General features: G+C 37.3%; 1 protein-coding gene and 1 long non-coding RNA gene across 4 annotated transcripts; one reads left to right on the plus strand and one right to left on the minus strand.

Annotated features, from left to right (window-relative positions):
* Nucleotides 1-1,131: 1,131 nt before the first annotated feature.
* PEPKR2 (phosphoenolpyruvate carboxylase-related kinase 2) lies at nucleotides 1,132-14,503 on the minus strand. Of its 3 annotated transcripts, XR_016054623.1 has the most exons (6): nucleotides 14,233-14,503; nucleotides 14,030-14,101; nucleotides 12,854-13,876; nucleotides 12,625-12,746; nucleotides 2,193-2,489; nucleotides 1,132-1,803 (listed from the first exon to the last, which is right to left on the minus strand). XR_016054623.1 is itself a non-coding variant. In XM_006841187.4 (5 exons), exons 3-5 carry the CDS (start codon nucleotides 13,611-13,613, stop codon nucleotides 1,448-1,450), a joined length of 1,413 nt encoding a protein of 470 aa, XP_006841250.1. In that variant the 5' UTR covers nucleotides 13,614-13,876; nucleotides 14,030-14,101; nucleotides 14,233-14,503; the 3' UTR covers nucleotides 1,132-1,447. The 3 variants fall into 3 exon arrangements, 2 of the variants coding, with proteins under 2 accessions (XP_006841250.1, XP_088721534.1); XM_006841187.4 differs by lacking the exon at nucleotides 12,625-12,746; XM_088865408.1 differs by lacking the exons at nucleotides 1,132-1,803; nucleotides 2,193-2,489; nucleotides 12,625-12,746 and adding an exon at nucleotides 8,490-8,916.
* On the plus strand, nucleotides 10,285-10,468 carry LOC148782538 (uncharacterized). Its single transcript, XR_016054624.1, has 2 exons — nucleotides 10,285-10,371; nucleotides 10,438-10,468. It is a non-coding gene; the product is annotated as an uncharacterized LOC148782538 (long non-coding RNA).
* Nucleotides 14,504-17,207: the final 2,704 nt, after the last annotated feature.

A 17,207-nucleotide genomic window follows, 5' to 3' on the forward strand; every position in this document is an offset into this window, starting at 1 on the left:
TCTGGCGGGGTTGAGAGACAGCTTTACCCAATTTTGAAGTGTTTAAAAGCCGGTCATTATCGATCCGGATTGTTGATCCAAATGGAAATCAATCTGAGCCGAATTGGTTCTGGCATTTTTTCCTCTTCTTTCAAGCTTTTCTAATGTTTGTTAAGTTCATTTCAATCTCAACAACATAAACTCCTATTTTTATTTTTATTTTTTATCTTTGGTCTGCTTGTCCAAATCCGATCCAGATCGTTAATCCATAATCTGATACAAATTTGTGGGTGAATGATAGGTCCCACATATACAGGTTCTAGAACTCTAGATGTGGCTTTTGTCGACCTCAATTACCAAGTTGACATCCAAAGTTTCTTTGTACAGCCGTGGGCTACCATCGAATCTTGGCTTTTGTCAGCCTCAATTACCAAGTTGATATCCAAAGTTTCTTTGACCAGCCGTGGGCTACCATCAAATTTTGTTTTGAACTGCTTAAATTGGAACATGAGTTCTTCAGAGGGAGGTTCCTCATCTGCCTCTTGATTTTGTTGCTCTTGTTTTGAACTGCTTAACTTGGAACATGAGTTCTTCAGAGGGAGGTTCCTCATCTGCCTCTTGATTTTGGTGCTCTTGTTTGCCAGTGGCAGATGAGTCCTCGTCTTCCTTATTTTCTTGATCTTTGATGTCCTCAACCTGGCCGGAACTTTTATTGGGATTACTGAGGGTCTTATACCATATTTTCTACAAGAGGAAAAATTGTGCCTAGAGAAGATTGCGCAAGATGTCTGCATAGGCACCCTACTCTGACATGTTTTTTGGCATACGTATCTAAAAATGCTTCTGTAATCCCCTAAAGAATTCAATAGATAAAGGAGTGACATTCCACATATCCGCTTGCACTATTTTTAGAGTTTCAAATTTCATGTTCAAAAGGTCAAAATACATTTTCCGGCCACCATAGAAGCTTCCTATGAAAGAGATGCATTTTCTTGCAAGGTTTTGAGATGCACCTTGACTTATTGTCTGCAGTTGCCCTATAAGGGAAAGATTGTTAGTCTATAAAGTGGCAGACAAATGGCAGGGTATAAGATGAGCGAGAGAGAGAGAGAGAGAAGCAACGTGGGCTAAGAAGCTTTTCCATTCGCAACAGGCCCTCAAAGCATAAAAGCAATTGATAATATTAGGAAGACCAAACAAACACAAGCAACAGCCTATACATTCAGATTTACAAAAAGTAAAACCCAACTCTTGTTAGGTTAAAGAAGAGCCGAACAGTTGAAAGAAAGAATGCAACATCTTCAGCCCCCATTTAAAAGGAATGAGTCAGAAATTGCATCCTCCTGATTAGTCCACTTCACATATTAGCAGAGATTGTGAATGGTCATCACCGGTTAACCTTTGTCATGTGAGCCTTCCACCAAGTCATATATCATCTCTCTTGGTTATTGAGTCAGCAACCAACCTTTCAAAAAGCTGTACAGAGGTTAGTAGCTTTCATGTTAGAAGAGCATTCTTGCTCTATTGGACTGCAAACCCGGCTTCTCTTTGGTTCTGATATTCGAATGTGAGAAATGGCAGCAGCTAAAGCATCGACAATAATGCACTCTCCTTCCTCTTCTTCAGAGTCATCATTCAGGAAATTATCCAAACATGGCGGCTTAGAATCATCGAGAGAATTGCTTGATTCTCTGTCTCTCTCTGATAGCTCTTTTGGAGAGAGAACAGGGGTACGGGGCATAGGTCGTTCTGGGTTTTTAGTTTTTGACCGAACGGAGATTGGTCTAAGTGTGCGCTCTGTATAGAACAGAATCCATGGGTGCTCTGCAGAAAATCCATCAGGAACCATCAATATAGCTACAAGAAAGAGAAGAAACATTCCATCTGGTACACACAACAGATGAGAGAGCCAAGGAGAAATTAGATTTGAACTATAAATGTGCAGGTTCTGGAAAACCGGGACATGACTACTTGGAAGGGAACTCAGGTCCCCCACTCCCCCCCCCCAAATTTCCCACTGAACTGTAGGAATTCCTCGTCCCACTGTTGCATCTCTTTCCTCTTTGACAACTTCCCTCAAAAGAATTAAAAAATAAAATAAAAATAAATATATCTATATATATATATCGCATGTATTGGTGTTTGTTGCACACGTGCACAAACCAAGCCAAAATTGAAGCTTGCAAATCAATCTTAGAAAACGTTTTACTCACTTAGCACTTCATCAGCAGTTATCCTAGTCTCAACATCCCTTGTCAGCATCTTTCCAAGCAAATCACGAGCAGGCACTGACACTGAATCCCATTTGCCTACATGAAAATTGAGTTCCACCTTTTTTACAGCTTCAAAAATATCATCGACTGATTTGCCTTGAAAGGGAAGAGATCCAACTAACAGAGCATGGAGGAGGACTCCTGCACCCCAAATATCCACTTTTTCTGAGTAGCTGCCAAAGAGAACTTCTGGAGCTACATAAGCAGGGCTTCCAGCCACACCAGACAAGCTTTGACCTGAGGTAATCAACCCACACGAGAATTTAATTAAAATCTTTGTTTGGATTTCCAAATAGCATTTAATATGGTATATGTGGAAAGTAGAATGCATTTTGTGTGACAGCAGAGGATAATGAATAGGACAACATGAAAGGAAACTTAAGAAGGCAAAGCAGAAAGGATGTGAGCATGCGACACAAAAGCAGAATAAATAGAAGCCATATAAAAGCCACTCATGAAGTCATACAAGATTTGAACTAATTCCAAGTTCCAATGTCATGCATCTTGCAAAGCTAAAGTTGGATATCTCCGCCTAGATTGACTGTTGACCAAGTTTAGACAGTGAGCCTTGTGAGGGAAATGACAAATGGAGACCGTCTAAAAGCTTATAGAGAAGGCAGGCACCGCCAAATCTTAACCAGCTCAAAGTAATTGAACAAAATACACAAACATGTTTCTTTCCTATCACTGCCTATTATAGACATTTTTCTTCAACCATAGCCTAAGATCTTTTCCTTGCTAGTCATTTCACTATGATCTTATTGGCATTCTTCAAATATTTATCTTCAGTCCAACTCACTAGAGGCTAAATATTGGTCTAAACATTATCAAATGGGGACTCAGCAACATATATTAAAACGGGTGAACATTACCAACTGAAGGGGTACACATTATTGAGTAAAAAATGGGCATAGCATCACTCAAAGGGTGCACATGACTCCGGCTTCATGAAACCTTAAGCTCAATATGCCCTCCAGAGTCAAATAGTGTGATACATAGATCAAACTCCATGTCTAATCACTAACAACTTGCTTCAACTGGACTTTACAACTTGCTTCAACTGGTGTGGCCTTCCATATACAACACAAATTCAACTGCAAATAAAAGAAGGGGTAATCACCACATTCTCCTGCAGAGACAGATGTTAAAGCCCTGCAATCAATGAGTAGAATTTTAGTAGCAATCCTCGAAAAGAAGGAGAGATTCTACCAAGTGAGAGACACCAATGATATAATGGCTGGTAATTCCGGCTACGATGCTCGTTGACCTCAAACCGTTATGAGACGAAAGTTTTCAAGAAAAGTAAACCTGATTCTGAAATCCAAGCCCAATCTCTCTCAAAATAATGAACAAAATGAAACCCCAAAAGAGTACAAAAATACCCAAGACAACTGTATAAATCAGAAGAGCGTCCATCGTATCATCCCCCAAAGAGAAGGATCGCTAAACCTACGAAAATGGTATACCTCTCTTTAACCCAGTAGAAGATGGCCTCCAGAAATAGTAAGACGAGGAGAAAAAACTTAACCTAGGCAATAAAAGGTTCAAATTACAGAAACAAAAAGGGAGCTCAACGCCCAAACAGCATGGCCCATAGGAAACCAATGATCACATGCCACTCATTTGGCTCAGTGCAGTACATTTGATCCCTAGTGAATAAGGAAATAGATCAGCCTAACGGCTAGCCTCATTCATTCAGTTTCAGCCGAGCCCATAAGCGAGTTCTATGCAAACCGATTATCAAATGGAGATCTGAAAGTCATCATCAAAACTCAATTCCTTGACAACAAGTATGCCTTCACATCTTAAGAAGCCCAACATAGTTTCTGTAAAAACAATCATTTGAATAGATATACTGTTATGCTGTTTACACAAGGTTCAAGACTTTGATTCCACATTATTTTTCTGATATCAATGTTGGCCGACACTTTACAATACCCCTTGCAACTTGGGCATAGCTGGGGTCAGAGAATTATTTTGATCAAGTTATACTTGTATCACAATTATTCTTCCCTTCCCAAATCCTCCAGATGGTGGCCTAGAATGACAACCACCAACAGTCCTAATCTTGTTTACGCGTGCAGCCCAAAACTTACATTACAACAAGAACGTATGTATCCAGAAAACACTTCTGAAGTGTAGCTAAATTTGACCAAGAAATGGTCCAAATTTCCTTTACCAGGCCATTAATCTTAGTGCAGCTAAATTTGACCAAGAAATGGTCCACATTTGCTATAACCACCATGAATGAAACATGTCAGGCAAAGACAGACCTTTGATTACTAATGGTCAATGAAAAGAATTTTACTTTCAAGAGCTAACCAAGGTAAACAGGTCCAACATGGGCTTCGTTCCCCCAAAATCTAGTTTAAGAGGATGAAAATCTGGCCATTGCAGAAAGCGTTCTAGTTTTATACTCATAGATTAATTAACACACAATATACGAGTTTCAAACTCTAAACCATCGTATCAAGTTTCTACCTCTTCTCGAACAAATATATTTTGGTGGTGCCAATAGATTAACAAGTTAATCGGCCTTGGAAATCCATGCATGCCTCTTAACATCAAAAAATCCAGCCTATACCCTGCCATACTTCAACCTCCAATCTCACCTCAAATGCCATCTAAGGTTTCTCAGGTAGCATAAATACAAGCTACTCCCTTGTTTCTCTTCAATCTCCTTTACTTAGATTTATTTTGCCCTCAATCTTAAAGGGTTTCCTATAGACCTGGCTGCCTGCACCCAATATTTTTGTGATTTTTCTATCAATAATTATAATTACAGCAATGTTATCAAATTCGCTTCATTTCAGCCAAAGACACCAAAGCCTTCGGATTTTAGGTATAAATCGAAGAGAAGCGAAACCCAGGTGTTGTCGCTTCGGTGATTCAGATCGCTTCGGGCTGCTTCGGTCAAATTCGGACCGCTTTGGGTTTGCTTCGGGTATACTTCGGGTCTGCTTCGGCCAGCAAAGAAATAGCTATATAAATGTATGTTTTTAAAATTTTTTTATTTTTAATTTTTAATTTTTAGCATTATTTATATATTTTATATATAAATATCTAATTTATATTAAATTAAAAAAATCCGAAATGTTCCCCCGAATCGGCCGAAGCACCGAATTGCTTCATTTTTCTCACTAAACCAAAGAAGACTCCGAAGCGAATCTGACAACATTGGATTATAGCATTAAGCCATTGGACAAGCCCAATGCTCTAAAATTGGGTCGGGGACAGAAATTTGCCCGATACTGGTCCGACCAACACAAGCGAGTCAGAGTCGACTCACCCAAGTTCTTCCCAAGTCAACCAAAAATGCTGCAATTCCTCGAAATTTGGGAAATATTAATAATTCAGAAAAATCAGAAAAATAAAATATCATAAAAATATAAGAAGTATCCAATAATACCAGACATGGAAGATGATATGAATTTAGCTTGAACGGGCCAATACTCCAATAAGCCAACTAATTAAATTGAAAATTTGGAATTTACCCAAAAATTGGGCTGATCCTCCAAATTTAATCCTTAGTTTGAATTGAAGTTACCAGCCTTTGTCAAAGTTTCCTCACAAATTCCCCCAAATGAAAACCTCCAAACCAAATTTGGGACTTCAGATATAGGTGATCTGAGCTCGTGAAAATTTTGGGGGAATAATAGATTTGAAACAAAAATCTCCCAAACCTGAGAACTTTTAGTGTGTGTGTGTGTATATATATATATATGGAAGAGACTACAAAACGCCTATTGGCGAAAAATGAACAGTATTTTCACCCATAGGCTCGGCGCGGTCTGATTTTTTTGGACGGCGTGGATTAAAAACCGTCGCGGACATAGCATGCCCGTGGCGGTCCATCGCAGATATAGCATTGCTATGACGGAGATTTTTTTCACGCAAAATTGACGCAAAAAATATTCGGGAACCGCCACGACTCCCGTAGGACCATGGTGGTTTTCAGGTAAAACTGTCACAGACATAGCATGTCGGCAAAACACTGTAGCAATTCGCCTATAGGCGTTTTTATGACTTTTCCAATATATATATATATATATATATATATATATATATATATATATATATATATATTTATATATATATAACCCAAAAACAGTCTTAGAAGAACAAATTTCATCAAAACATTTGACCAACCGTTACAAAGATATCATAACTTTTTGAAATCGGATATCTTCCAACAAGATTAAATCCTCCTAATATCATGCAGTCCCACTCCTACCAGCAACCACAAATATTAACATGGGCACATCTACCCAAGGATAAGGTCCATCTCAAAAAATGATCCAAGATTCCAAATGACCAACCAGTGCTTGCAAAAGCGAATCGGACCGGTTAACCGAACATGGGCCTGGAAGCGGTTTAACCGGCCTAACCGGTAAACCGGCCGATTCAAGCGCTCTAACCGGGCAAGTCTCAGATGGTCAAAAAAGTGTTGAAAAAATAATAAAAAAATACAATAAAAATCTACTAAAATATGAAAAGCATATAAAGAATGATTAAAACAAAACACATTCAAATGAAGTTGAAAATTAATGAAAAAAAAGGATTTTAACCCATTTTCTATTTTTCAAGGGCTATTTTAAAAATTTTCTAAAAAAGATGGGAAAATATAAAAGTGAGTATTAATGACCAAAACAATTTTTAATCTTTACCATAATGTAAAGAATATTTAAAAACAAATCAAATTCATTATTTTTCAGAATATCTATACATTTTTTTTTAAAATACCGGTTGATCACCCTAACCGCCGAAAACCGGAATAGGCCACCCGCCAGCTTCGATCTAACCGGGCGGTTAGCGGTTAGCTCGGGCGATTTTGCGCACAATGTGACCAACATGACTTGAAAGAATACACCAACTTTGCTTTCAATTTCATCCAAGATATACCAAACGTGGCAAGGAAGTAAAGCCCAACTAGTTTATTTAACCTGCAATGTAGAACAAGATCATCAAGGGGCCCTTTGGCATTTTGAAATATGGAAGTTAGACATGAAAACCACTCATGAGGTTACCCACAATCAAAGTCCTGTCAACGGATGTGAAAAACCCAAAATCCTGGAGAAATGGAGTAGCCGAAACAAGTCAGCATCATAATTAATAAATGAGTTGTTTGGCTTCTTTCTTTCTTTCTTTTTGACAACCCCATCCCTAGTTGTTTGGCTTCTTTATATGACACCATGTAATATATTATAACTGTTGAAAAATAGTGAACAAGGTCTTTGATTGGACTCTTCAACATCTTGACATATGAATGCAAAGTTGAAGAAAACATCAGGCGGCATGTAAGCGGCTAGACAGGTGCCTTGAAATGAATATATGTGCTCCCCTAACTCACATATATGTATCTGTCCAAAACAAATGAACACGCAAGCACTAACACATGCGCACGCACACACACATATATAGGAAAAGTTCGCAATATGACAAACCATCTTTCTTTTGTACAAGATGGTTACAATCAATCATGGCCATTGGATGCAATGTTGTCGGGACCGAACATGTGAAGGCATCAATTCAGTTGGACGGGCCGAACCGGACCGGTCCATCGGTCGAACAGGTCTAGGAAATTAAATAATTGATATAAATAGTAAAATGAGGAAAACTTGGGAAAAAAAAAGAAAAATATGGAAAGAATTTTAAAAAATTTTAAAGAAATTTAAAAAATTAAAATTGGCATGATATATAAAGCAAATCAATATTATGACATATTCAAAAAAATAAAAAAAAGCAGATCAATATTGTGCATCAAAGTCCAATGCCCGTGATGGTCGCATGATGCTTTTCTTCCCAAGTTGTCCAGGGTTCAAGCCCTGCCTTGGTAGGATTCCTTTTCTAATTTTTTTCTTAAAGAAAGGCCATTGGACTATATTTGGATTGGCCAGTTCAATGCAGAACCAATGGACCGACCAGTTTAAAAGTTGGACTTATAGGTTTGTCCAGTTCATCGCTGGCTCCAAGGCCTCCCGGTTCATTAACTAGATCGAACAGGTCTTGTCGCCAGGTTCACCATGCGAACCGTCCGGTCAGATCCGATTCGATATCATTGATTGGATGTGAATTTCGACAGTTAGGGGTGTCTCATTAATGAGGTTCAAAGTCAAAATCTTTTGACTTTGAGACACACTCCAAGGTGTAGGATTTCACATGTAATGCCTATGAGTGATTGTGAACTCCTTACAATAAAGGTCAATTGTTACATATATATATATCAGTAAACCGAAGTACTCAAATAATGCCTCCATGTTAGGAAGAATACTCTAGGGTACTCACATACTGAAATACAAAACAACCACAAGTCCATAGTTCATAGACTCCATACACATTCCAAGACACTACATAGTGAAAAACAGAAAAACAAAATGATACAAAAGAAAGCAGTTAGTTTTCAATCTTCATCTTCTTTGTAATTGTTGGCTTCATCCCAAGCACCTCCATTTCAGTCTAGGCCATCATCATGAGAATCATCACCCTCTTCAACATAATGGCCTAACTCAATTCTTCCGAAGTGGCCTCCTACTCATGTATCTCTCTCCTTTGTGAACCAGGAGTAGTGGTCAAAACTTGCACTAAAGCCTCCTAAATCATATCCCAAGACAAAAGCTCACTGGGGAAGAACTCTTCAGTCGCACGTTCTTCAACCAACCACTCACTGGCAACATTCGTGTCATTAGATGCAATGGGATTCCTCTTCTCACGATAATTGAATTTTGAGAACTAGAGCAATATTGTAAATATATAATACTCATTGAGCGATTTATAACTCAAATGTCAATGTAAATTACAAACAAAGCATAAGTTATATACTTCTATAACTTATAATTTATAAACAACTAAACATATAGATGTAATGCATTATTATAAGTTCATAACCATATATCCATAACTAATAATATATTAACTTGATAATACTAGTACCATACCACCTCAAATGAACTCTAATTGCACTCGCACCCAGATGAGCTACATATTAAGCTCAATATCTAGATGCCCATCCTTTGTAAATCTGGACAACCACTCCCATGTTGGCTCCACCATTGGTTCATATAAAATCACTCTATGTCTATAACATCATATGAAACTCTAGAACTTGAAACTTGAAACAAATTATTAAAATTAGATCGATGACTTAAAATACATTTGGTCCTTTATGTCACCACCATTCCTTTCCTGATGATTTCAACTTATATCAAAACAATTATTTAGCAAGTATCTTATCGAAAAGTCTCTGAAGGCATCCATTAAAGCCATCCATAATTGCATCCTTCCCTCTCAATTTCTAGGTCAAAACAAAAGAAAACATTTGGTACAAACAGTACCTAGCTGCATGCAATGGTTGATGAAATGCCTTTCCCATTTTCCATCTTCAATCTACCATATTTCGCCACAATTGCTTTCATCATTTCCTAATGGCTCAGCCATCTCTCTCGTTGCACTACTGAATGCATCATATATACCACAGTTTCATAAAACAATATGTGGCCTGTAGGGGGCTAGCCTAGCGCCCAGGCTCTAGGAAGGTGCCTAAGGTGAAAAATTGCATGTGTCCAGTTAATTTTGCAATTTTTTGTAATTATATGTATTTTAACGAACTTTTTCATTGCAAATATATATGCATGAATGTTGAAACACATTCAAAACTTCAAATCATTAAAAATTTTGTGAAAAAAGTCAAAAACATAAACAAGTCCATGGTGTATTAACCTCCAACTATCCAATCCAAACTGAGTAAGGCATACTCCATTCTAACACATGCACACCATCACAACTAGACAAGATGAAATGCAAAAGAGGCGTATAAGCTTATGGATGAAATTCCAACAATGAAGAGTAAGGTTATGGATGCTTCTAGCAATCTAAGTTTTTTTTCTTTTTGGTTTACAGAGATCTCAAAATAAATTGATTTAGAGGCTTAGATTCCAATTTTTTTCACTTTGGGGGTTTAGGATACTCGCAATAGCCTTTTATGAAAAAATCATGGGTCAAAAATGACCCAAAGACACGTTATTCCCAAAAAAGGGGACAGGACCCAAGCGCATGCCTAGGATTGAGCGTGGGCACATGCCCAGGACTGAGAGTTGGGTGCGCACCTGGGCCGCTTGGGCGGGTGCCCATATACTAGTGCACAGGGAGGGCCACCAAGTCCTGGGCTTGAGGTCCTCCATGCACCTAGGTGCCGGGTGGATCATTTTTTGAAACAATGATAATATAAAGCCCATAACAAGGTCCACCTCACTGTCAACCTAACATCAAACAATGACCAGGGGCAAAGATACTTAGTACACTACCCAACTCAAAAAACACTTAAAAAAACTATACAATATATCTTCTTCTGCCTAGACTACTTGCATTATGCCATTTATATAAAGTGAACATAGATCTCAATTGGTTTCTTTTCTCCATTATGCTCCAAGACTTAGGAAAGAGGGGTTAAATCTCATGACCTTAGGCCGCACTAGATCCCTCTTCTTAGTATACTTACACATCATGCTACAGTATGGGTGTGATTGTAGATAAACATTTTTTTTTTTTTAATAATGTTAACCTTTTGTAGATAAACATTTTCGTGGCCTTAGCTTTACGTGTCCCCCTTGACATTTCTCCAATGGCCTCAAGCATGAGGTCAGTGCAATGTGTGGTGCATGGTGTCCAAACGATATGAGGCTGTATGGGGATTTTGGCAAAAAAATCAGCAATAGCCAGATTGGGCCCTTCAACCTTGGCGCTAAGTGGACAATTGCCTCCATCATTGAATGGAAGCTGCTCAACGAGTAGACTTAAAAGCAAAGCCCACCTGATACATCCACTAGGAAAACAGTTCACCACCATACTTACCCATATTTAAAATGGTGAACATTAATTGATTAGGGTCAATTTGAATAGCCCACTTGCTTGATGCATTTTCATCTCTCTGCCCCTTTTACTTGAAATAAGGGGAAAAGAATTTTATTGCATTTGTGTGGGACAAAGATAGCAGCCCATTTTGAGTAAGGGGAGCGGAGAAAGATGGCTTACTCCTAATTAACTGGTGCCGACCATAAATTTCCAGTAACTATGACATAGTAAGGAAATTACTCAAGTTGGTGTCCCATGCAAATTGGGCCTAAATGAGCTTTTTAACTTCATTGAATAATTTTTTTGATCTTTGTTATCATAAACTTCTCATACCATGAGATCTATTATAATTATTAGAGTTTACATGTCTACCATATAAGCATATGATCTTTCTCCAAAGGCATGTGTTTATGTTTGCCGACAAATTGTATACATGTGATAAGATAAGGCATGTTGAGGAAAGAGAAGATCTTTAGTACTTCTGAGTCTTATTCGTTAGAGTAATCCGAGTACACTAGTCGCATAATGTGTTATGTTTCCTTATGCGCATCGCCTCCACTTGCATATGCGGGAATTTGTGATGCGCCTACATATGTGGCGCATCAACGGCATATGCGTGCGCATCACATCAAGGGTGCTATCCCGCATATGTGCCTCTACTTGTGTGAAAATTTCCCCCCAAGTAGGGGCAAAATTGTAAACCCCCCCGCCCAAACAACCCCTTGAACCATACTTCCATGGTTCTAAGGTGGAGGTTGTTGAAACGCATTAATGTGGACCCTATTGTATTGGTTGAACCCGTGGGTACAAGTGGACAGTAGATCCACGCCACGATCAAATGGTGTTTGAGGGCAAGGACCTAACATGGCTTGCTGAACAAGTAGCAAGGCCTAGCACTAGATCACAAAGAAAGAGAGATGGGTCCACATCAACATTGGTTCCAGAGATTGAGGAGGGTAACTCGGAGGAGACAGAGGATAAAGAAGTGTGCGTGGGAGGAGAGTGATGATTCCCTTTCTTAAAACAATGATACTGATGATGACGACTCTTCAACCTCAGGTTTGGATGGGGGAGATGCACATGATGGATCGTCACATAACTTATTAGATTAAGACTTGACAGTTGGGCATTGGCTTATTAACTCATTGAGCTTGAGTTATATTTCTTAATTTTTATATTCTATATGTAATAGGTTTTTTATCTTTGGAGTTTTTAAGTTTTGTTTAGGCTGTGGCTGAGGTTGTGGACGTGAACTTCTAATTGGGAAGAATTTTTATTCTTTGGATGTTATATCAAATTGTTAATTCTTGTTACCATTGGGATGAAATGCATTGCTTTACATTACATGTACGACCACAAACTATGTTACTCTTCATCAAACTATGAGGCTTAGGTAACGCAAACAACTAACGTATTAGAGAGATGTACTAAATTAAAAATTCTACTATCACATAAATCACAAATTTGTGTTTTTCTATGCAGTCTTATATTTTTATGATTTTTCTAATTTTTTACATTTATTTACCACATTGCATGTGACGTGCCCGCCTCAGGACCACATCGACTCCACATCTTGCATTTGATAACATTATCACCCATAATGATATTTGACATGGCAGCAGTTGAGTAAGGTTTTGAAACATACAACTGACATAACATAAACAACATTATCATAATTTCAGTATTGGAGATCACATATGAGTTTAAAAAACAACACACTTAGAAAAAGGAAAAAAATAATCAAGGACCATTACCGGTGGTAATTCGGACAGCCAAACCAAAGTCAGCGAGCTTCATCTTCCCCGACATTGTAAGAAGAATGTTCTCGGGCTTTATGTCACGGTGCACAACCCCCATCTCATGACAATACTTGATAACCAAAACCAATTCTTTGATCAAAACTGCAGCCCTTTGCTCAGAGTAGCACCCCTTCGTCAACATTTCATCGAGCAAGCGACCACCTGAGCATAACTCCATAACGAGATGGAATGAATCTGCATCTTCATACACCGCTCTCAAAGTAACAACACTTGGGTGACCAGAAAGATGCTGCATTATCTCTACTTCTCTATGAGCAGTCTCTTCTCCTTTCTTTGGAAGAGATTTGCAAGCATACTCCACCCCACTAACTATATTCCTACACATTCTCACTGAACCAAATTTGCCTTGTCCAATTTGGGGCCCCAAGATGTATTCTTGCTCCAATTTCTTCTTCCTACCCATTTGGGTTGCCGATTCGATACACCCCAATTTCCTTTTTAGCCCTCTTCCATGAGGGTTTGAGAGAGAAATTCGATCCTTTCTACAATGTGGGACTGTGACAATTCCTGCAACTCTGCTGTTACAAGAAGTGCCATCTTCTTCTTCTGTTTGCTCCCTGCACTTCTTCGCTCGCCTTGAGATTTGTTCAAGCGATAAGTGCAATGAAGCATTATCATTCAAGGATAAAGCCCTAAGAAGGTCACCACGCTCTATAGATCCACAACCTTTCCTCTTCCTCCTTATTGACTCCATTAATTTGATACAACCCCTTCGTGCTGAATTCACTACAAGTTACAGTGAGATTAGGTCGTGATTGATGGTCACAGTAACGAGAAACCCTAACCCTGATACCAAAGAACCCAAGGAAAACTGGTTAATTGCGGTCAGTCTTTCTTGTTAGTAAATGAAAGAATTGATTAGCCTTTTCCTTGAGTTCTCATGTCAACCAGTTTTTGCAGACGAGAGAGAAGTGACCTATCTCTCACTCAATGCACCTTCTACAAGATGATCAACTTCTGCAAGCGAAAAGGAAATTAAACCTAGTCAAGATTGTGATCGATTACTTACATTGATCACTCAGATAATCATATAATTCCACAAAAATCGATTATTTAAAACTCAGAGACTCAAAACCCCTAAAGTACCAAAGCCAAAGCAATTTCACTCACCAGAGAGCGCGCACCTCTTGTTTCTCATCTTCCTGCCCATCAAGATGGCCCAAACTCCTGATCCCAAACAATCTGCATCCACCGTTAATGGAGAAAAAAATCAGTGAAAGGGCCCCCAAGACGAATAAGAAAAACAAAAACCTAATCCAAGAATAAAAAAAAAAAAAAAAGGAAAAAGGAAAAACAGAGAAACCCTAGTTTACCTCCTTCTGAGAGGGGCTACTATGGGGGCAAAAGGGGACGAATGAAGAGAAAGAGACATGGAAAAGGGAAAAGAGAAACTGCATTGCTGTGCAGTCCTGGGCAAAAAATGATGGCCGAGACAGAAAACAATGGCGAAGAAAGACAGGGTCACATGCCACACAAGTGAGAGTCTCCAACGTTTTTTTTAACACGGCAGAGGAAAATCTTTTCCTCTCTCTCTCTCTCTCTCTCTCTCTCTAGTTTACAACTAAGAAATATCAAAGCTTTGGATCTCTCTCTTATCATAAATCGTGGACAGATAAGCCGTGCCCAATCTGTCCACCTATCCTTTTCTCTCTCTAAAGCTCATGAATACAACATGCGTTTTCTTCACGGCCGTACTATCGTTACACGTGTCTTATCATGCTTGTTGCCTTCAATCGTGGAAACTTGACCCATCAGTTTCCCCCTGTCAAAGTTGAAACCATATTGAATAGGCATGTCTAAACCATATTCAATAGCGATGTTCACCAAAGTTTGTATAAATCAAGATGATTATTCGTAAAGAAGTTCGATGTCGGAAGTATATCCTGAGAGTATTTTATTTTTAATTTTTTATTCAACATAGGAGATGTATTCTTCCTTTTCTATCCGGTCCAATTTTGATCGACTGAGCCGCTCACCATTTGATCTTCGATCCGATGCCCCAAAGTATTTTATTTTTAATTTTTTAATACAAATTGTATGAATATAAATTTTGGTATGTGCCATTGGGAGGCATTTATAAAAAATATTAAAAATGATTTTTTGATAAAATATAATGACCAAAATACTACTTGAAACTTTTAGAGATATTTTGGTTATTTTATTTTATTTTACAAGAGTGAGTTTAATAGAGGATTGGATGACCAAATTTTGATGTCAAAATATTTTATATAAAAAAATTAAAAAGAAAATAGTGTAGAGACTTGTGATTGGGGCAATCTTAGCCCTCCATTCAGAATGGACGGTTCGATAAGGGGAAGCATATAAGTTTTATATTGTATGGGAAGCACAGAAAGCTTGCCCTTATATTTATAGGTTGGGAAACCAGGAACTGAAACTTAGATAATAATAAATAAATTAAATAAAATGCTTGAGAGAATTTACCATCTCTCAATGTCTGCAAGAGAATCCAATCTAAAAAGATGTTTTCATAAGATCAATTTACTATATTCCAATCTCTTTTGTTTACAAAAAGTGATATTTTTCCTTTAAATGCAACTGAAATAATAAAATAAATGAATAAAAACACATTTATCTCTCATACTAAAACTCATTTATTTTCTGGAAAAAAAAACATTACTATCTGACTTTCTAAACATTTGAACATATCATATAAGATGATCTTTCCTAGTTCTCTTTATTTAAAAGATAACTCATCATCATTATCATAGCCGTTTCTCAATTAATTGGGATCGACTACACGAATCTGGGTCTGCTATTCTGCTTTATTACAGGCCATACCATCAGTGAAGCCATAAGTTCACATATATTTTCGATTGTTTCCAACTACGCCATTTTGGGCCTAGCCCTAGTGAGGTCATAATTACCCATATCTTTCTAAACTACTATCTTTTTTAATTACCATTTTTCTGAACTACTTCCAACTGCGCTCTTTTGGCCCTACCCCTTGCCCTTTTAAGTCCTTCTACTTGAACTAATTGACACCTCCTGATAAATGTTGTTGGGTTGTGTTAGGTAGGCAACCAACGTAAAATTTTGTCAAAACTTACCAGATAGCTCCTAAAATTCTAAAATAAACATGTTTTATACTATCAAATCTCTACACCAATAAAATACAAAAATAACCCTAAATAAATTTAAAACCTAAATAATATCATATTTGACATCAAAAAAATAAAAAGAAATAAAAAAAAAAGACCCATTTTTTTATTTACAATCATTCTCCTTAGGTTGGGAGAAGCTTGACCTCGAGCTTATAGAACTCCAATATTTTAGAGGCATTCTCAAAAGTTGGTGATGCAGTCCCACCATGTGTCTTGGTACTTTTTCTTTAATAAATAAAAACATATCCAACATAATTTCTAGTGAAAGTTTGAGACATTGAACTCTAGAATATTAAACTGAATCTTGATTTCTCCTTTAGGGTCATAAGGTGGCATTTCATAAACTACAACATATACATCTTTTTTTCCACAATTGATTTTCAAAATTTCTTGCATGTTTGGGCTATCAACATTGTCTTTTGTATTAGATCTACCTCTTGATATTCTTCTTCCTCTAATTGCAAGCTATGAAGGTGATTTAGTAGATTTTGTGCTATAAATTTGCTAATACGCTCTACCAATTCTTCTTTGAGTCTCTCAAATATTTGAATTAATGGCTCCATAACTAGATATCACAAATCTCATAACTCTGATATCAACTAATGTATAGAGAAATAATAAACTTGAAAATAAAAATATAAAACAAAAAGGTTGAGAGAATATATCATCCCTCAAGGCCTGCATATGAATCCACCGCAAAAAGATATTTTTACAACATCAACCTTACTCAATTTCAATCTTAGATCTTTTTACAATATCAACTTTACTCAATTTTAATCTATTCTATTTATAAAGATAGACATTTCCCCTTCAAATACAACTGAAATAATAAAATAAATAAATAAATATACATTTATTTCTCATTCAAAACCTCATTTCTTTCTTAAAAAAAGTAACCTTTCTAACTTATCAAAAGTTTGACTTTCTATAGATTAGAACATATCATCTAATACAGTCCTTCATGTTTCTCTCTTAAAAAATAACTCCTAAAAATTTAAAATAAATATACTTAATACCCCTCCCCCCAAAAAAAAAAAAATACAAAAATAAACTAAAAACCTAAATAATATCATATCTAACATCAAGAAAATATAAAAATAAAAAATCTCTTTTTTCTGCATCAATTATGGTCCCTCCAAGTTCTGTATATCCATGTTTACTTTATA

This window comes from Amborella trichopoda, chromosome 4 (assembly GCF_054954075.1).
Source record: "Amborella trichopoda isolate Santa Cruz 75 chromosome 4, AtrichopodaSantaCruz75HAP2 v2.0, whole genome shotgun sequence".
NCBI classification, from domain to species: Eukaryota; Viridiplantae; Streptophyta; class Magnoliopsida; order Amborellales; family Amborellaceae; genus Amborella; species Amborella trichopoda.

Excerpts from the sequence above, each read along its gene's own strand:
- PEPKR2 (XM_006841187.4), bottom strand. The coding sequence starts at position 13,613 with ATGGAGTCAATAAGGAGGAAGAGGAAAGGTTGTGGATCTATAGAGCGT. Across the intron at positions 2,490-12,853 it reads GGCTGTCCGAATTACCACCG|GTCAAAGCTTGTCTGGTGTG; the intron begins GTAATGGTCCTT and ends TGATTACCTCAG. Across the intron at positions 1,804-2,192 it reads AACTGCTGATGAAGTGCTAA|AGCACCCATGGATTCTGTTC; the intron begins GTGAGTAAAACG and ends GATTTTCTGCAG.